At 36.1% G+C, this 21,972-nt stretch overlaps 1 protein-coding gene across 6 annotated transcripts in view; it reads right to left on the bottom strand.

The window, feature by feature from the left end:
• The window catches only part of CSN1b (COP9 signalosome subunit 1b), a 400,996-nt gene that overhangs the window by 190,105 nt on the left and 188,919 nt on the right, over positions 1–21,972 (bottom strand). For all 6 annotated transcript variants that reach the window (XR_016547831.1, XM_090387802.1, XM_090387801.1 and 3 more), the window contains exons 10-11: positions 12,368–12,448; positions 2,230–2,367 (exon numbers count right to left, since the gene is read on the bottom strand). Coding sequence is in view for 5 of the 6 variants with exons in the window: in XM_090387802.1 (XP_090243928.1) it covers positions 2,230–2,367; positions 12,368–12,448 (219 nt within the window). In the remaining variant the exon portion in view is untranslated. The remainder of the gene's footprint in view (positions 1–2,229; positions 2,368–12,367; positions 12,449–21,972) is intronic.

The raw sequence follows: 21,972 nt of genomic DNA, 5'->3' as shown, positions 1-21,972 counted from the left end.
GTCGTATGTCAGCAAAACATTTTTTAAATGATTTTTCTTCCATTCATTTGTAGCATCAATGGCCACAGCTGCACTTTTGCTATACACTTTTTTGAAAGACAGGCCATGACAAGTCTTAAATTTCCAGAACCATCCATCTGAACTTTTAAATTCTTCAATATCGATGAGTAAACAATTCACCCTTAGCTTTTAAAAGATTACCATCTACTGGAACATTTTTTGCACACGTCATCATTAGCCATTCCAAAAGTACCTTTTCAAGATCCAGATACTTTGCCTTTCGTGATCGAATCCTACCCGATATAGCAGATTTCTCTAAACCTTCAATCTTTTTCCGATCTTTCAGAATAGTGAACAGAGTAACCTTAGGAATGCTGAAATGTTTGGCAATGTCAAATGCAGTCTTAGAATGCAAACCATTATGTACAACTTGAAAATCCTCACGTTATCTGTAACTGGAAAAGCTATCTGTTTTCTTGAAGCCATACCAATAAACATACACTCGAGCTAATGAAATGAACTTCTAGCCGATGTTCATTTCATTACCGCACTCCGAGAAAAGAGTGTGGGAAATCTTAACATAAGATTTCTCATGGTCAGGCTGCAAGCTCGTCAGTTACTTCAATATATTTGAAGCATTGTCATTTTTAAGCGTGAATATTGTAATAAAAAAGTAAAAATTCAGATTAAGAGGTAGAAATTTATGGTGGTTATAAGGAAATCCTTTTGCTTTCAAAGTCGGTATAATGAATGTAATATAGCATTAGGTTAATGACAAATCGGCCGGGTCCAACCACATAGGAAGTTATAATGTGTTGGGATGTTGAAAAGAGGGTCGCCATAAAGAGCTTCGACTGTGATATTTCAGTTCCGCAAATTGCAGCATCTGGTGACTAGGCACCTGCGAGGTGACCTCAATGAGGTGTTTAAGGCTTTAAATGGATTGAGCAAGTTCAATGCCAACACATTCTTGCTCAGACTAGACTACACACGTGAGGGGGCATAAATTTAAATTGATTGTTGACACAAACTTTCATCTCTTATTGTGGAAGTGGGAAGTTTGAATAAATTCAAGGTAGAACTAGATACTGGAGTGATGGATAGGCGATGTGGGAGTGGTTTTTTCCCCTTGTTTTGGCTGATGCTTCATAAGCTTGCTTTTTTGCATCATATGCCAATACCACTACTACATGGAACTTTTTCCACTATTTCAAACTTTGTAACATAAAATTAGATGGCCTATTATCCTAATTAATATAAAAGAATTATAAAGTGATTAATATACAAATCAAGATAAGTAACAAAAGAAATAAACATTTCACATTATAATTAACATCTAACACATGGCAGCTGTTTTTTGTAAGGTCGGTGTCCATAGATCTAGTTGTTTTTGTTAAAGTTGGTGGCACAATAGAGCCTCAGATGCAAAATATTGAGACTCTATTACACTTTTCATATATCTAAAAGATGCACGTATTATCTCAAATGACTAATCTGAATGTGTTTAAGGAAGGTGACCAGCTCATCACATTTTGTCTATCCTTAAGAATTTGCTTCATGGTCAAAGAGTAAAGGAAAAAGTTAATTGTCACTCTTTGAAATACAGTGTCTGCTCACTGTATTTCAAAAGAGTGACAAATAACTTCCACCATCACTACGTGTATATTATTAGATGCTTTACTGTAAGTTGACAATGCCAACCAGGGCACTGTGGAGGATGATCTCTGGCAAACAGAAACCAACTCCCATTCTTAGACATTTTAATTACAAAACAAGGCTGAAAAGTGTATAAAGAACACCTATGGGTACTGGCATTATTCTGAATTTCAAGTCATCCCATCCTTACTCATCCAAAGTGAGAGTAAGTCTTATATACTCAGAGCCCTAAAAGTCTGTAGTGGATCTGATTTCCAAGAACTAAAATACATTCAGCAAACAGCCAAGAGGAATTAATATCCAAAAATGAAGGTGCCCCACCACCATTCCTGTGATCAGTAACAGTTGGATATTCATTGAGCATTCAATGGATGATGTATTATAACTAAAAGAATAAGTCTTGGTAGATTAATGAAATGCAATGGTAAAAATGAGGGATAAGTTCACTTTAGAGCAAATTTTCAGTCCAAACTAAATAAAAATTGTCAGTATAAATAAATGCAAATATGCATCTGAAAAAATGATTTAAAAAAAAAAAATTCCCACGCAAGCAGTATTCAATCTCACACTTACCTTATTATGAGAATCTATACGTGCTTGAATCTGACCATCTAAAATCAGCTGCATCAATTCATCCTCTAAAGCAGCAATAGTGGTATTAAAAGCTGCTGCCATCTTATTCATGTCAGCTGAGAGATATGGACTAAAGTACTATAATGAAATAAAAATTGAGAATATACCTTCCTTTTGAATGATTCATATTATTGTTCCTAAACTGCTCACCATTATGATAATATTAAATAGCACTGAATATATACATCAACATCAATCACCTAGATAAAACTGGCACTAAGGATAATTGTAGATTGACATAAAATAAGATGTAATGTGACACAGCAAAATATGTACAGGCAGTTCTCATATTTTAAGTGAAAACACTGTTATGTTTAAGTATATTTTCTCCTAAGAGCAATGCTAAAATTTTGGGTTATACGAGGTACTACCAAAACGTTCCCGAAATTTGAATGTTGCACGGGATCTATGTCTAGTGGGGACTTGCGGCACTAGGTAAAACTGCATGCATCCTTTGTGAATCAGTGTGCTATGTGGCATTGGGCTGGATAGAGTCATTGAATATTTATGCGCAGTTCTTTGGCAGTGTGTTTTGCATAATTTGCGATGGCTGATGTGAGAGAGCAACATGCTTGCATCAAGTTTTATTTCCTTCTTAATGATACAGCAACAGAAACCCATAAGTTGAAACAAGCTTTTGGTGACAATGCTTTAGGCCAGACACAGACCTACTACTGGTTTAACCGTTTTAAAAAAGTTCGAATGTCGGTTGATGACGACAATCGCACTGGGCATCCATCATTGAGCACTACCCTGGAAAATGTTGCAAAAGTTCATGTGGCAATCCGTGAAGACCACATCAAAGGCAGACCATCCACAAAATCTGTGGCATTGTAGGACTATTGGTGTCAGCCTAAATGAACATGAGAAGGATAGTGGCCAAGTTCGTGCCATGGTTACTGAATGAAGATGAAAAGCAGCATTGCATGGAAGCAAGCAGAGATCTTCAAGAATGGGCCAGGAGTGATCAAAACTTCCTTTCTACAGTCGTCACTGGTGACAAGAGTTGGGTATGACCCAGAAACCAAGCAACAATCATCCGGGTGGACGAGCCCATCTTCGCCCCGACTGAAGAAACCCCGACAAGTGAGGAGCAGATGTCCATAAGGAATTCATCCCTCCTGGCCAGACCAGCAAGGCAAATTCTACTGCGACTTCCTGAAGCGGTTAAGGGAAGCCGCCAGGAGGAAACGTCCAAGAGTGGTGCACAAAGAACCGGGTCCATCATGATAACGCACTGGCCCCACCTCTCACTGTGATGCAGTTTTTGGCATCAAACAATACGCTTCCCAAGAATGAAAATCAAGCTGAAGGGTCGAAGATTTAACAGCATAGAGGATATCCAAACCGAATCGTAGGTGGTGCTGAACACTATGACGAAGGACTTTCAGGGCGCATTCAAATCATGGGAGAAGCACTGGTATCAGTGGCAAATAAGACACAGGGTGAATCTAATTTATTTTATAAACACACTTTGGAAACTTTTGGGTAGCGCCATGTATTTCCATCCTAGCAGCCAGATAATTTATCTTTATAAAATGATCCATATTATACTCAGACAAAAATAAACATGAGTTGGGAATAATAAAGAATAATAATAATAAACAATTATTAAATTAGCAACATACCTCTATTATAGCAAAGCTTAATTTCTCAAAACTTACCACCTAATTCATGTGGCTGAATTCACTTAGTTAATATTAGAGCCACGGCTATTGAGTGGTTTGGCAGCACTCACAAGACAATGTTCTTAATGTGAACTACCTGCAAAATTATCATCCATATGACAGTTGAAACAAGTAAAATTTCCCACAAGCACATTAAACATTCATTATGGGAGCTAGAATTCACCCTTTAAAAAATGAAACCATCTTTGCCAGAACCAACTGGTGACGTGTAATGGAAGTCCCATGCTACAACTCTTGATTCTTCCCTTTTCCATATCCTGTGATTTTAGTTAATTACTTACAAGCTAAGAAAAAAGGAGGCATTCTTTTCCTAAGTGAGAATTTTAAGTAGGTTGTTTTAATCTTTGCACATTTTAATTTCTTCATTCTTATTTAACCATATGGAGTAGGAGGTAAGTGTTGAGAAATTAAGCTCTTTGCTATAATAGTGACATGGATGTAACAGTAAAAAGTCATAATTACAGAAGAGGAACAAAGTTCTTAGGGCATTAGCACCCCCCCCCGCCATTCTTTAAGATGCTGACAAAGACTCCTGGGTTTCTTTTGAACAAGGGTTAAACTCAATGATACAGAGCACTAAGTTTGATCCAGAATCCAAAGGCCCCCTCACTGCAGCAAAGTTCTTATCATAATCCTTAACTCTTACCTCATCTTTTATGACTGTCACCATCACCAACATACAAGGAATGCTTAAGGCCAGAATTTCTCAGTGTTTAATAATATCAAGCTTTATGTCTATTGTTATGGTTCTACACTTCTTAGACCCATAATCATCTTCAGCACTTTATTTTCTCTTTATTTATTGGCCATTTTTAATGGGCATACAGATTAAAGGGGGGAAATGCAAGTAATACGCTTGCATTTGTCTCCTTCCATGTTCATATAGGCACCATAAGATAGACTAAATGACTCATGAGTTGATCACCACTAAAAAAAAAGAATATGCTTAGTAATCACTATTTCATAATCACCATTTTCTTTGGATTTAATCCTATAGTTGCAGAAAACTGAATTATACTATTTTCTTGTTTTATTTCTGAAAAAAAGTATTTGGTTTTTCTTTTTTGAAATCTCCTTGCAGTATACCAATGCTTGACCTTTTACTAGACAGTGAGCTGAGTTTCATAAGTGTGGAGCAGTGCTTCATGCTGGAGCATTTATACTGAAGAATCGCTATATTTATACATTCTTCAGAACATTATTAATACAACAGCCAAGTATAACTGATCCAACTCAAGAATGCAAAAATAAAGTGGAACAATGATACCAATTTACTGATTTAGGATAACCAAATTTACTGCATAAATAAAAAAAAATATAAAAATAAAATCACTGTAAAACAAAACCACTGCAGATTAAATAATTAAAAACTAATAAAATATAAAATGGAAGTGATCAAATACAAAATTTGTATTTAATTAATAATGCACAAATGGGTAACCATGTGTATATTATTAAAAAATTAAAAAAGAACTAATACAAATATACAAATTTTTTATATATACAAATTTGTATATATAAAATGATAAGTCTATCTGGTGGAGGGCAATTTTAGATCTGCTGTTGCAGATCTAAACAGCATCTCTGGTTGAATACTTTGTAAACAATAAGCAACTCCATGCCAGTGGAAGATAGCACAAAAAAAAAAAAAAAAAACTTTAACGTTGACAAGTATCAATATTTTAGAAGGAATCCACCATCACTATGCTTGCATGACCAGAGTACAATTTACAAATGGTATCAAAAATTTGTGGAAAACCTCAATCTTGTAAACTTTTGATCATAATTACTACCTTCACAAGATGTGATGCTAATGGGCAGGCGCCCCGTCATGTTGAAACCAAATGTTGCATCCACATTTGCTGGAACATCATCAAGTAACCCTGGTAGAACTTGTCCAAGAAAGATCCGATATTTAGTGGAGTTCATGCAGGATGGTAACAGGTATGGGCCGACTAACCAGTCACTGACCATACCTGCCCACACATTTATTGCGATCTGATGTTGTGCCGCATGGGGGCGCACACCGTGTGGGTTGTTGCGAGCCCACACGAGCACATTGTGCTGATTGAATAAGCCTTCCCGAGTGAAATAAGCCTCATCCGTGAACAAAACATAGGCTAGAAAATTCAAGTCTCGAACACTTTCTTGGAGAAACCACTGCGCAAAAGCCACACGTGCAGGATGATCTTGGGAGAGCAGTAATTGAACCCTTTGGATATGAAAGGGGGTGTAAGGAATCGTCGTGCCAGACAAGCTGTACACTGCAACGAGACACTCCTAAGGCAGAGGCAACGGCACGTGTGCTGGTAGTAGGATTATTCTGGACGGCATTCAACACACTTTCTTCCATGGCGGAAGTTCACGTAGAACGTGGTCTGCCCGCACTACTCCTGTTACCTCTAAATGACCCAAAAATCGCACAAATTTTGATGCACATGCGCAAACAAACTGTGATCTGGTATATGCCTGTCTGGGAAGTGTTCTCCATAAATCGTTGAGCAGCTTGTCCATTGCCCTCTGCTAATCCATACACTAGGTGCATGTCTGCCAGCTCACAGTCCGTATATCGATGCATGCTCTCCGTGCGGAAACTACTGCTTGAATGAGTAAACCAGAAATTTTCCTTCTTGCAACTGATGAACAGCGCCATGTACCGACTTATGGTGACGTTTCCGGTTATGGGTTCCTATGCGATTCACATTCCTTTAGATGTTACCTACCTCCCCTAAATGTTTGTACCAATATTTTTGAGACACCCTGTATATGTTTATCACCATATGTTAAATCCCAAGAAGATTTAGAAGTCAGGTGATCCCCAGTAAGGATCGCTGAAGATGGCATTGGTCAGTAGACTGTTTGTTTTTTTTTTTTTTTTTTTTTTTTTTGCAAGAAATAATACAGGACTGAACTTTAGAAGGAATAAAATATAAAATTACCTAAGTATTATCTATATGTTTATCCCGAGAAGATTTAGAAGTTAGATGATCCCAGTAGAGATCGCTGAAGATGGCACTGGATAGTAGACTTTTTTTTTTTTCCAAGAAATAATACAGGACTGAATTTCAGAAGGAATAAAATTACCTAAGTGTTCATCACCCCATTAGAGAATTACCAATTCCTTAAAGAATTTAAGGACTTGGTGTTTATTAGATCAGAATTTAAGGAATTGGTGCTGAATGTACAAGCTGAAGCTGCCTGTACAATGCAGGGTTTCTCAAACTGGAAATGGAATGTATTGGAAAAACTATAGAAAAAATTCCCAATTAGTCGAGAAGTTAAACTACACACAGCCATTTACCTTCATCTGCACTGAGCATTTAAAGAGAAAACTGGCTCCATAGCTTAAAATAAGGTGGAAGCTTGCGTAGAAGGCCTTTATGCCAAACACACAATCAAAAGCCTTAGAAATCAAGGGCAACTACTTTAGTTTTACCAAACGTTACAGCTAAATTTTTCTGATGACTAACATAAAGCAAGATATTACTAGTGGATAGACAGTATTGGCAATCACTGATTAGATGGAAGGTTTCAAGATGAGGTAAAAAAAACAGTTGGCAGCAGTTAGAGGGATTTCTCTCCTTCCCCGGCAAATCTTCACCAGTTCATTCCTTTACATTACGTTATTACAGTGGTTTTCAACCGGGGTGCCGCAACACCATTCTTGGGTTCCCTATAATTTGGGTTTAAGTTACTTAAAATTATTTAATTTTATATTTTTTTGAAATTTATATATTTATTTCATTACAGAAAGGGTACAATATCCATTGTACAGTATCTTTTTAATTTTGTGGTGATCTATAATTGATCTTTATTTAGTATCTCTATATAAAGAATAAAATTATTATATAGATACATATTAAAAGGTTGAAAACCACTGTGTTAGGTGTTTCTTTTGGCCTAGGGGTGCCGTGAAAAAATTACTGAGACAGTAAGGGCACCGTGAACCGAGAAAGTTTGGGAACCTCTGTGCTATTAGCAGAATTTGCCTAAAAAAAAACTTCTATTTTTCTAGTCTTTTTTGCCACAGTTCTGTTTTCTGTATCTTTCTCTCTCTCTCTCTCTCAGCACTCGTCTTTCCATGCCTTTACAAACTCCATCCATCCACACCTCCCTTGGTCTTCCTCTCTTCCTGGTGCCACCCAAGTCATAATCATTTTTGGAAGTCTATCCACCATTCTTTTGGTATGTCTATACTACCTCAGCTTTTTTGTTTCAATTACCCAGATTATATCAGTTTTCACTTCCATCATTCATCGAATCTGTTCATTTCTTATTTTCTCCAGTCTTGATTTTCTTGCTGCTCTTTTCCATTAGTCCAATTCTGTTGAAAGCAATTTCCCCTATTGTCTTTTATTCACTGTCCGTGTTTCTGCCTCATAGAGCATAATGCTCTGTACTATTGTTTGGTAGATAAGTCTCTTTGTCTTACTGAGTATATTTCTACTGTACAGGATTGCATTCAGCATACCCATCACTTTTCTTCCATCGCTAATTCTCTTCTCAACCTCCTGTTTAGACAATCCATCAGCCTGTATTATTGATCCTAAGTATTTAAAGTTATGTACTGTTTTAAGTTTATATCCTTATATCTCCAGAACTTCTTCTGCTTTCAATGTTAAGTCCATCTTATCATAATTTATCTTTAATCCCCATATTCTATGTCTCCACCAATTTCCTGCACATATACTCTGTGCCATCCATGTCTTGTGCTACTACCACCTGATCATCAGCGAATAGTAAGTTGAATATGTACACATTGTCCTCAACAGGCATACCCATATTGTTGCATTTTCTTGATGTGGTGAAACCCATGTTTAGTCTCTAGAGCAAAGTTTCTGGCATTCCCCCCATACTTCTCTTTCAACCCATGCATGGTACTAAGTACTATAGGTTTTGACACCTTTCGTATTTGGGGTTTCCATAAAAAAAAAAAAAAACAAACCCATTCTCTTAGACATATATATAGATCTTAAAAGAAGTTGGTGACATACAGCAGCCCAGCAGAAGGCCCTTTGAAGACAAACTCTTGGGATAGTCTTTTCCCCATTTTGACTCTACATATGTTGTTCTTATACATGGTCTAATTGATATTTATCAGTGGTTCACTGATAGATGCCCACTTTAAAGCTTCCCATAGCAGTTTTCTAGGCACATTGTCATATACCTTTTCTAGATCTACGAAGGTCATCCCAAAATCTTGACATTTTCTCATACTTTTTTCCAAGAATTTGTCTTAGTGTGAATATATGGTTTACACATGATCTGCCTGCTGTAAAACCACATTGTTCTTCTGCTCCCTAGAATTCCTTTTCCAATCGACTTCTTATAATCCTTCCCATGGTTTTCATAATGCAGTTTATTATGCAGATACCTCTATAATTTGAACAAGTTTACCTGTCTCCTGTTTTTTAAAAATTGAGACCATATACCCCAAAGTCATTTCCTTTGGTATTTTATTTCCTTTAAATATACCACATGATTAAAGAGGCCTGTGTGCCCTAGATTCATTATTAATATTGTATTACTGCGGACATAGAGCGAAATGGAGACAGAATAAATGATGACAAGTTTAATAATAGGAAAAAAACACATACATACAAAAGCTTTCGGTTAATTTGTTAACCTTCCTCAGTCAAATTGACAGTTAAGAGTGGAACATGAGGGCATGTACTGCGTGATTAATTGTTGGATGTTGAAGCCTGTGGCTGTGATGCATGTGGAAGTTGCCAATGTTTGTCATTCATCAAAATGGTCGCTTCGATGATAGGGTGGCCAAGACATCCACTGCTCCTATTGACCGAGGTATTAGTGCAATGTTAAACGACTCCAACCAGGTGCGTCGTCGGTAGTGGCGGGACCTACCTACAATCACGACATTGCAGTGTGGGTCAATGTTGTGGTGGGTTGACCAAACGTGTTCGGCAACAGCCGCGTGTTCTATATCCGCTAAGCAGATTGCTCTTTCGTGTTCCGAAAGACGTTTTCCGAGTCGTCTCCCAGTTTCCCCAATGTAGCAGCTAGTGCAGTCACGGCAAGAGATAGGGTAGACTAGACCACTTTGTAGTAAGGTGGGAACCGGTGTTTTCACTTTAGAGATGAGGGATTGTAACTTTTTGCCTGGGATTGTACGCATTTTATCACATATGATTTTAGGACCCTAGAAAAGTGTTGTGATAGGTTTGGGTAGTATGGGATAAAGGCATTCGTGGTTGAGTCATTACCTTGGATGTTCCTGTTGGTCGCTACATAGTCATGTGTCTGTAGGTCACACCTGTCAAGGATATTGGTGGGATAGCCACACCTCGCAAGATCTGCCTTGACCTTAGCATCAATGCACCTCTCATCTACAGAACTAGAGTAGGTCCAGGCACGAGTTAGCAAGGTTCGTGCAGTGGCAAGAAGATGGCTACCTGCATGTGCTGACCGGAAGTTGGTAAATTGGCCAGCACACATTGGTTTACAACAGACAGTTGTCTTCAAGCACATGCCCTCGCGTCAGACAAGGGTGTCTAAGTATGGTATGGTATGGTGCTGTCCGATTCTAGCTCGATGGTGAATTTTATGAAAGGTGACAGAGAATTGAGGTGGTCTAAGACTCGGTCACCCAAATTTCTGGGGATAACCATAAACACATTCGTAAATGCACGACCCTCTAATTCTTCCAAATATTTGCGTGACTGAACTAACTGGGGAACCCATGGCTGTGCCATGCACCTGTTGGTAAATGGAGTCGTTGAAGTTTTGCTAACCTCCTCCGTCCACAAGTAGTTTTCCTTATGTCTTCCCTTATCTTTGCAACTCAGTACCTCCTGTGCTACCTTTTTTATGTTTTGTGTCAGATATTCATAAATATCTGTGCTTCCTTCAAACTCTTCATCCGTTTCATGGTCCATTCTCTGAACATAGAGTCCTTATACTTTCATCATGAAGCAACTCAATATTAAATTTTTTTTATCACGCACTCCTCTTCCTTCACTTCTCTTTGTTGTACTGTATCCCTGTGTCTGTGTTCAAGGAGTTTTTGCTCTGACATGATAGTGGTCTGATCCACAATCAAATCCTCTGTACACTCACACATCATTTAATATAACTGAACTTATTTGTTTTGATATGACATAATCAATGATAGATCTACATGGCTTAGTTGTTTGAGTCCATGTAAATTTGTGAATATTTTTATGCTGAAAAAATGTGTTATTGATTATAAAATAGAATTGTCCACATAGCTCTATTAATCGATCACCATTGCCATTTTTTTCTTATTCCCCAAATCTTCACACCATCTAGACTTTGATCTTCCCGTCCTATCCTAGCATTCATATCTCCCATCATGTAAACTTCCTTTCTTCTTAGTATAGATTCCACAGTCTCTCTCAGTGTGTCCCAAAACTCATCTTTCTCTTCACCTGATTTGTCATTAGTTGGAGCATATGCATCGATTATTGGAACTTCTCTTCCATATATCACCAGTTCTATCACTATAACTCTTTCATTCGCATATCTCCAACTTCTTATCTTCTATTAGCAGTTTGGACTATTGTAAATTCTGATCTTCTAGTCTAAAAAAGTATGTCACATGCTATGGTTTACTAAAATTACTTTGTAACTGAATATACCACAATTTACAAATAAAGTAGTTAGTTTCCTCCTTAGATGTAAATGTTTAATTCTGCAAGTTTTCTGCTTGGAATATTTTTTACTGCATCTCTAGCTGAGGGGAGAGATTGTGAATCTATACAGTAATTAATCTCGGATGAGTTGTGTTGGTTATAAAATTTTCCCTGTAACTGAACATCTATAGAAGAGGGCATAGTAGCTTAATGGTTTCTGAATTTTATGCAATGGCACCCTGATTAGATTAGCAAAACTTTTATTTCACATTCTCTTCTTCAATTTGTTTAACTGAATTTGTTAGCAGGAACATTCATTTGCAGCCCCTGTCAACATGCCTCATACTTTGAAAACAACTGCAGTAGATAGTTTCTCTCTAAGAGGTACAGACTTTTGTCAGTTTCTATCATGAAATTTATGTTTGCGAAAAACTGCATCTTTTTAATATCTGGCTTGGAGGCGTGATCACATCCACGTTATATCCGAACACAGTATAATGAGAAGCAACATACTGAGGATGCATTATATTATAATGGACAAAGATTAGAAGTGAGTATTCAACTACTTTTCTGTGTTTCTTCCAGCATTTATGCATTTTTAAACTGGTAATCTGGTTATAATGAAAATTTTTTAAATTAATTTTTACAAATTTCTCAACTCTCGTTATAAGTCTTTTACTACAGTTTATAATTTTTTTTCAAAGTTTATATTATCAACAAAAGAGATTTTAAAAAGTTATATAATGCTATATAAATAACATTACTGAAAACACTTACTTGAATTAGTGCTCTGTTCCTAATTTGTGTATATAATGTATTAACATGAGGTGCCAAATACATATCAAGAAGTAGATTATCCTTTAAAAAAAAGAAAAACCTTTTTCAAAATTCCCAATTTTTGTTATTAAGAAATATTCAAAAACAATTTTTTTTTTTTCATTATGTTAATTCTTTGAAGTAATGTTATCTTTTACTACACCAGAAGTGGTATTTAACCAAGTCACTTTATATTAGATGAAAAATTAGAGAAACTATTGCTATAATAGTTGAAATTATAGTAACTGTTGCATTTACATTCTGGAATATTGCTCATCAATTACGGTAATTATCTTCATGGTTCATATTAGAAAAAATTCCACTTGATGTAGTCAAATCCCTTTTTGGCATACAATTACTAAAACATCAAATAAATATTATATTTTATTTATTTTAATAAAAAACCTCTATAGAAAGTAAAAAATACATTATATTCAATGTACTTTTTATGCAAAGAAAGGTACATTCAATATAACATATGCTTTATTTTTTAAACATCACATTTCAAATTAAGGGAAGTAAAAAACGCAAAACTAAAATAATTACAAACCACTTGGTTTGTCAATTTCTTTTTGACTTGTTACAAACTAGTGGTACCTGTTATATAAAGTTCTATAATTATTGTAAAATACTATATAATAATTATAGTTTTTTTTTTTTTTTTTAAATATAAAAATAAGATTAAATTTTAAATATTATTTCAATTGCCCTATACAGACTTCTGTTGATTACAATATGGTTTACATTGATACATATCCAAAATTGTAGCTTTACTATTATCCAGCAGTTTTTTCCTAGACTGATGGAATGCTCAGTTAACCAGAAAATTTAGGTATATGGGAGAAAATGAATAAAACTGAAATAACACGATGTGGCTTGTTCAGTGTGTGCACAAGAAAACAAATTATATTGAAATCTGTTCTGAAAAACACCTGCACTTAAAGAAAATCTTCAGAAAAATTTTAACCATATATAGTATTTCAATATGCAAAAACAATATACCCTATATGGGCTATTAATGGAGGCCACCTGCAAATGTAGACTACCACAAAACATTATAACCTTCTACATGACTCAAGCTTCTTAGATACAGAGGGTTCTCTGACTCATCATTCAGCATAGACTGTATAGTTGTAAAACTCTTTGCTGGCATTATCTCATCACTGGTACTTTGGGAAACCTACACAAGGAGGAACTCAGAGGCATGCCTTAGAAGTGCTCCAACATGACTTTATTTATTGGATAGTGCTTCCCCTCTAGGCTGTTATCAAAGTGCACTAGTGACAGGAATTATCAGAATCAAGTTGGGGCACCTTTTGACCTATTGAAAGCTTTTGACACTTGCGCATGGAAGACTATTGTACAAATTGGAGCAGAATGGTATTAAGGGTAAGTTGCTACAATGGATAAAAGGATGGTTAAGTGGGAGAAGACAGAGGGTGGTAATCAATGGGTGCTGCTCTTCTTGGACTAATGTTATTAGTGGGGTCCCACAGGGTTCGGTGTTAGGTCCACTGTTGTTTTGTATATTTATCAATGATATTGATGAAGGTATATCAGGCTTAATGGCGAAGTTTGCAGATGATACAAAGGTTGGCAGGGTTGTTAATGACAGTAATGGCAGTGTGCTACTGCAACAGGATCTGGATAATTTGGGCAGATGGGCTAAGAAGTGGCAACTGAAGTTTAACCTTGACAAATGCAAAGTACTGCATATGGGTAGAAGTAACCCCAGAGAAACGTACCAACTGTGTGGTACTACACTTAAGGTGGTAGAAAATGAAAAAGACCTGGGAGTAATTGTGCAGGCAGATATAAAGTTTTCCGAGCAATGCAGGCAGGCTGCCAGGGCAGGTCATGGAGTTTTGTCAATGATATATAGGAATTTTGCTAGCAGGGAAAAAGGAGGTGATTGTCCCTCTGTATAAGGCAATGGTCAGGCCATGCCTTGAGTACTGCGTACAGGTCTGGAGGCCTCATTTTAGGAAGGATGTAGATTTACTTGAGCGTATACAGAGAAGGGCAACAAGATTGGTGAGGGGAATGAAGGGATCCTCTTACCAAGAGAGGCTTAAGTTCTGCAAATTGCAATGGCTAGAGACTAGGCACCTGCGCAGTGATCTGATTGAGGTATATAAGGCCTTGAATGGGTTGAGCACGCTGAATTCTGATGGGATTCTTCCACTTGTTCAGATTACGAACCTAAGGGGGCATAAATTCAAATTAAGAAAAGACAGATGTAGAATAGATGTGCGGAAATTTGCCTTTAGCCAGTGGGTGGCTAATTGCTGGAACAAACTTCCATCTGTCGTTGTGGAAGTTGATAGTTTGAATAAATTTAAGGAGGAACAGGACAGGCATTTGGAGGGAATGGTGTGATTTTTTTTTTTTTTTTTGGCTGATGCTGCATAAGCTCATACACTTGCTTTCTTGCATCACATGCCACTACTACTACTACCTCCCAACTTTCTCCAACACCAAGGAAGAATGTTGTGTTCAATTCAAGGTTATTTGATAAGATTACTTGGAATGGAAAGAAATAAGATTAAAAGTTATTATATTATATAACATATTATATAACTGGTTCTTTAAAGCTATTTAAATTATGTGCATTTTTTTATTGAATATACAGTCAAAAAAAAAAAAAAAAAAAAGCCTGCCAAGAGTGCATAGCACGTGTTCCTTGAGTGGACTGGGGTTCAAGCCCGTGACTACTAAATACGATAAACATTTGTACTGACGTGACGATTTATTGTAAACTCTACTGACTTGGTTGTCATGCCAGAGTATAAACAGAAAATTTAATTTAAATTTGGTTATAATGAGCATCAAGGGACTGACAAAAAAGTACAAATTTGAATAGTACAAAATTCGATTTGGTGCAAATTATAAAATGATACCAGAACTTATTTAATAAGAGTCAAAATTTGGTTAATAAAATTTTTTATTCCAAACTGCGCCAAAAATTACACGTGAGTTATCGATGACTCCGCATTGCACCAACCAAACTCACTGGTCAGTCCACACGTGGATATTGTCATGTAAAGACATGCTGCAGCTTGTTATCCTATATACATGTACAGTACTGTATTATATTTTAAATTTTAATAAACCACCCTTAGCAAATATGGACAAATGGAAGAATACTTGCAGTGCAAATAATGCAAGCGCAATAAAGAGGAGGCTTGTTGTTACATTAGAGCAAAAATTTGATATAATAAAATGAAATGCACGTAGTGATAGCAATTCTAAAATAGGCTGAGATGTTGGAATGCATGAATATACAGTACGGAATATTATAAAACATGCAGATGAAAAAAGGAAAAAGTAAAGTTGTATCAGCTTTTTGTGGCTTGCAAACAACTACGTGTATTAGGAATAGAAGCATTACAATGATAGAAATGGAGTGTCTCTTATCATCCGTGTGGGTGGAATACTGCAACCAAAAACGTATTCCTCTAGCAAAGCAGCAATTCAAACCAAAGCTTTGAGTCTCTTTACAGCAGTGAAAAAAAACGGAGTTCATGCAGAAACTGAAGAAATTTTTATTGCAAGCAATGGTTGGTTTGACCGTTTTAGAAATCGAATTCAATTGCATAATGTTAAAATTACAGGCGAGTCTGCATATGCAGATAGAGAAGCTGCAGCTAAATATCCTGATATTTTGAAGAAAATAGTGGAGGAAGGTGGATAAACAGACCAACAAATTTTTAACTTTGATGAAACCGGTTTATTTTGGAAAAGAATGACTTCCAGAACTTATATTTCCAAAAAATAAAAAAGTCGACCTGGATATAAAGTGGCTAAAGATTGTTTAACACTTTTATTGCGAGGCAATGCAGAAGGAGATTTCAAATTGAAACCAATGCTTGTTTATCGTTCATTGAATCCTCACACTCTTAGAGGCTACAATCAGCAGTCACTTTCAGTTTTCTGGCATTCAAATAGTAGCGGCATGTTATGCAAGAATTTTTTTTTTTTTTTTTTTTTTGGCTAATGCAAAAAAAAAAAAAAAAAAAAAAAAAAAACAAATAACACCATTCCATCCAAATGCCTGTCCAGTTCCTCCTTAAATTTATTCAACCTATCAACTTCCACAACGACAGATGAAAGTTTGTTCCAGCAATTAACCACCCACTGGCTAAAGGCAAATTTCCTCACATCTATTGTACATCTGTCCTTTCTTAATTTGAATTTATGCCCCCTTAGGTTCGTAATCTGAACAAGTGGAAGATCCCATCAGAATTCAGCGTGCTCAACCCATTCAAGGCATTATACACCTTAAATCAGATCACCTCGCAGGTGCCTAGTCTCCAGCCTCTACAATTTGCAGAAATTAAACCTCTCTTGGTAAGAGGATCCCTTCATTCCCCGCACCAATCTTGTTGCCCTTCTCTGTACATGCTCAATAAAATCTACATCCTTCCTAAAATGAGGCCTCCAGACCTGTACGCAGTACTCAAGGCGTAGCCTGACAATTGCCTTATACAGGGGGACAATCACCTCCTTTTCTCTGCTAGCAAAATTCCTATATATCATTGACAAAACCCCATGACCTGCCATGGCAGCCTGTTTGCATTGCTCAGAAAACTTCATATCTGACTGCACAATTACTCCCAGGTCTTTTTCATTTTCTACCACCTTAAGTGTAGTACCACACAGTTGGTACGTTTCTCTGGGGTTACTTCTACCCATATGCAGTACTTTGCATTTGTCAAGGTTAAACTTCAGTTGCCACTTCTTAGCCCATCTGTCCAAATTATCTAGATCCTGTTGCAGTAGCACACTGCCATTACTGTCATTAACAACCCTGCCAACCTTTGTATCATTTGCAAACTTCGACATTAAGCCTGATATACCTTCATCAATATCATTGATAAATATACAAAACAACAGTGGACCCAACACTGAACAATGTGGGACTCCACTAATAACATTAGTCCACGAAGAGCGGCACCCACTGATTACCACCCCTGTCTTCTCCCACTTAACCATCCTTTTATCCATTGTAGCAACTTACCTTTAATATCATTCTGCTCCAATTTGTACAATAGTCTTTCATGTGCAACAGTGTCAAAAGCTTTCCTGAAATCCAAATATATGATATCAAAATTATTTTTTGAATTCAGTTCCTTTGTAACCACAAATAAGAAAGAATGGGTGAACATTTGAAGACTGGTTTTCAACATATTTTTGCCCAGCTGTTGAAAATGCAGAAGGATATTTCAAATTGAAACCAATGTTTGTTTATCATTCATTGAATCCTCGCACTCTTAGAGGCTACAATCAGCAATCGCTTCCAGTTTTCTGGTATTCAAATAAGAAAGAATGGGTGACTAAAGCTCTTTTTGAAGACTGGTTTTCGACATATTTTTGCCCAGCTGTTGAAAATTATTGCAAAGATAACAATACTGCTTTTAAAGCATTATTGATTTCAGATAATGCCCCTGGTCATCCAACTATACTTGGTACATAGTGTGAGAATGTAAAAGTCATTTTTTTTTTATCAGCAAACACATCTTTATTGCAGCCCATTGACCAAGGAATAATTGCAACATTTAAAGCCTACTACCTAATAGTGGAGGAAGGTGGATAAACAGACCAACAAATTTTTTAACGTTGATGAAACTGGTTTATTTTGGAAAAGAATGACTTCCAGAACTTATATTTCCAAAAAATAAAAAAGTCGACCTGGATATAAAGTGGCTAAAGATTGTTTAACACTTTTATTGCGAGGCAATGCAGAAGGAGATTTCAAATTGAAACCAATGCTTGTTTATCATTCATTGAATCCTCGCACTCTTAGAGGCAACAATCAGCAATCGCTTCCAGTTTTCTGGTATTCAAATAAGAAAGAATGGGTGACTAAAGCTCTTTTTGAAGACTGGTTTTCGACATATTTTTGCCCAGCTGTTGAAAATTATTGCAAGGATAACAATACTGCTTTTAAAGCATTATTGATTTCAGATAATGCCCCTGGTCATCCAACTATATTTGGTACATTGTGTGAGAATGTAAAAGTCATTTTTTTTTATCAGCAAACACATCCTTATTGCAGCCCATTGACCAAGGAATAATTGCAACATTTAAAGCCTACTACCTAAGAAGAATTTTCGCACAGGGAATTGCTCAGACAACAGGAGACAATGCAAGAAATAATAGACATTGGAAGACAGCTTGTTTTAGATGAACTGGACACTACAAATGTCTGTAGCTTGCTCAAATCACACTCGGAAGAAATGACTGATGGAGACCTTAATTTATATCAACAGCATGCGTTTGAAGAAGCTGGTAATGCTGATGAAGCAGACAATGTGCAAATGAAGAAGTTCACCATCAAAGAATAAAAAAAATATTTCAAATTCTGGAAACTTTAAAACAACAAGTTATGGATGCTGACCCCAACATCGACCGAAGCATGCAAGTTGGCAGAGATATAGATAAAGTTTTCAACAACTACAAGCGCACGCATGAAGACTAAAAGAAAGAGAAGACAGTTCAATGTAGCCTGCTAAAATATTTCGATAAAATGTAATAACGTTTTCTTTGCTTAGTTTATAATAAACTTGAATCAGAAATACATTTTTAGTATCCTTTTGTAATATATATGTTAATAAACAGATAAAAAAATTTGGTTAAAAATTTTTATTGCACATTTTCATTAGGGTGGGACCAATTATCATACTTTATGTGTTATGATAGCTTTGAATAGTAAGAATCTCACGTACATGATCACGCAGAATTACGTACACCAGACTCGTGATACATGATCATTCCCAGCTGACTTGTGCTATCTGGATATCACCATTCTTCTTTTTCTTGGTGATTCCCTTTTGACTCTCTCTCTCTCTCTCTCAGGGTAACTTGGGAATTTTTTTTTTTTTTTTTTTTTTTTTTGGCTGGTGCAGCATAAGCCTCAGGCTTCCTTGCACCATATAGCTAATAATAATAATAATAATAGTAATAATAATTGTAACCATCAATATATATATTCTGATGTACACCATTCACAGAATTAGCTGATGAAGAGGCACTTCGCTTCGAAACTATGTATTTTACATAGTTCGCTTCGCTACTATGAATTTTAACGCTTTTATAATATTATATTTTAACTCTTTTATCTTATTGTATTTTAACGCTTATCTTATTTTATTTCTGTTTTATCTTATGTATATATCATTTTATTTTAATAAATTTATTTTAACCAATTAGTCGGTTGTCACAAGAAACTTGGATGATATAATGCAACTCGACACACAAAGCCTGTTTTCTAATAGTAAGAATCTGTTTAATACGATGGTTTTGCAGGATTCATTATTTGTACTAATCGAGGCTTTGCTGTACACCTTACTGCTTGTCACCATCCTTTCTAATAATCTGCATTTAATTTTGCACAATAAATTATTACAGAACTTGAAGAGAGGTGTGCTTGCAGTGTGAAAAATTATTGATTCATCAATCATTGATCCTTGTTCTATATATTCTTACTATTTCTTCAATAAAAATGTTCTCTCTCTCTCTCTCTCTCTCTCTCAATTAAATTGATTTAATCCAGAGCATGGTGTGAAACTGCATGCGGCCAACCAGTTGGTTTTGTGTGGCCAATGAGAGTATTCTTCCATCTCCCAAATGTGTGTTATCACTCTTCTCTTTAAAACTAGAAGCAAATCAACAAAAAACACTTCACAAAAAAGTACCCTTTAAATATTGCATGAAATTTTCAATTGACTTCATGGTATGTCTAGTAAAATCTAGTAAATAACTTCTTACTAGATGCAATCTTTTCTTTATAATTTTGGTATGTAACTTTACAATAAATTAAATTTAAATACAGGAAGTCCTTGTTACTTTTTTTTTTTTTTTTTTAAGGAGCATTAGCAACTAAGGCCATATTGCTCCGGGAATATGCGGTGGTCATTCCCCAACCTTTCCGCATCCTCCGTATTTGGTGGTGATGGGCTCGAACCCCGGTCTAATCAAGAAGCGTATGGTATGCACTGCTGCTCCTTCCCACCTGGCTACGGAGGCGCCCCTTGTTACTTGTCTCCCCATTGTTTGTTGTTTCGTTAATACATCATTGCTCATCTAGCAAGGGCATACCTCAGTCCATGATAACTTACATCCAGAACCACTGCTACAAAATCAGTTTGCTTTGTGTATTTATTGAAAATTTATCATAAATTTCATGCAACCTTAAATGTTAATTTCAATTATTAAAATGTCTTTAGTAATAATTAAAAAAAAAAAAAAAAAAAGCTAAAAATATCTTCAAACATTTTAATATACTTCTTACCCATAGTTTTGTGTTAGAAAAGAAAAGACTAAAAAACATTACTCCAATGGCCATTGCATGAGACTCACTCATGCTGCCAACTTCAGTGAGATTTGCTTGCGGTGGGGAAAAAAGAAAAAAAAAGCAGAAGTCTTTAAGAAGTGCTGTACAAAATGCTACTTCCACAAATGCCATCAAGGTAACGAGAAGCAAAATTATGGGAAGGATGGATAACCATTAACCATCTGAATTAAAAATATGAATCACCAAATATACCCATTAGTATGATGACAATTATGGACAAGGCACAAGTTTACATATCAAGAAATTGGCAAGTGAAAAAAAATTCTTTTAATGCAATTTCCTGTTACAAAGAACTTTACAAAGAGAAAGAAAAGCAAATAAAATGAGTGAAAAATCAGTTCTTCCTCTATGAAAAATAATGCAGCATATCTGGGTTCTTGCAGAAATAAACTGCAGACTTTTTTAAAATTTATTTGTAGCTTACATCACATGAAGTTTTATATTAAGGAGAAAAACAGTTGGTCACTCAAGGACACAAATTATATATGAGAGGGCAAGGCATTTTACAGGGATGAGATACCCATGAATAGAAGGGGAGCAAGAATATTTGCTGATGCTATCGAGGCAGTGATAGGTGGGTCGGAAACTGATAGCTTGAGGGGATACACAGACTAATAGTTTAACTAGAACCGCAGGCAGAGGTGAAAGTGATTCTTGCATGCTACTATTGGTATATACATCAGCCTAGAAAGCAAGGTGTCTGGGATTTCAGACCCTGCTCTGGGTCATCATGGAACATATGGCTTCGTTAGGGTAACTAAGAGTAAGAACACATGCATGTACACTAATGCTAGGAGCATTGTTAATAAATTTGATATACTGATTAAGTTGTTGAATGCAGAGACACTGTAGGAATAGTGGAGATGTGGTGTTGCTCAGACATATGTGATGCTGAATTTGAATATGGGGAGTACAATGTATACAGGAAAGACAAACAGGACAGGAAAGGGAGGTGGAGTAGTTATTCTTCCTTAGTTAGGAAGAATATTAAATCTAAGGCAGTGCATCCAGTTGTCATGGGTAACAAATGCAATGTTGAGCCAGTTTGTGTGATATAGGCACTGGGAAAACAAAATTGAGAGTAGGAGTATGTTATAGGCCTAATGACTGAACAATATACCAAAGAGTTATACAGGGAAATAGAGTGGGCAAGCAAATCAGAATGTCTCATAATGGGGGATTTTAACTTTCCAGATGTTGACTAGAAGTT

This window comes from Mastigoproctus giganteus, chromosome 13, assembly GCF_048544385.1.
Source record: "Mastigoproctus giganteus isolate SK-2022 chromosome 13, ASM4854438v1, whole genome shotgun sequence".
Classification (NCBI taxonomy): Eukaryota; Metazoa; Arthropoda; class Arachnida; order Uropygi; family Thelyphonidae; genus Mastigoproctus; species Mastigoproctus giganteus.
This window is presented reverse-complemented; position numbering and strand designations above follow the sequence as displayed.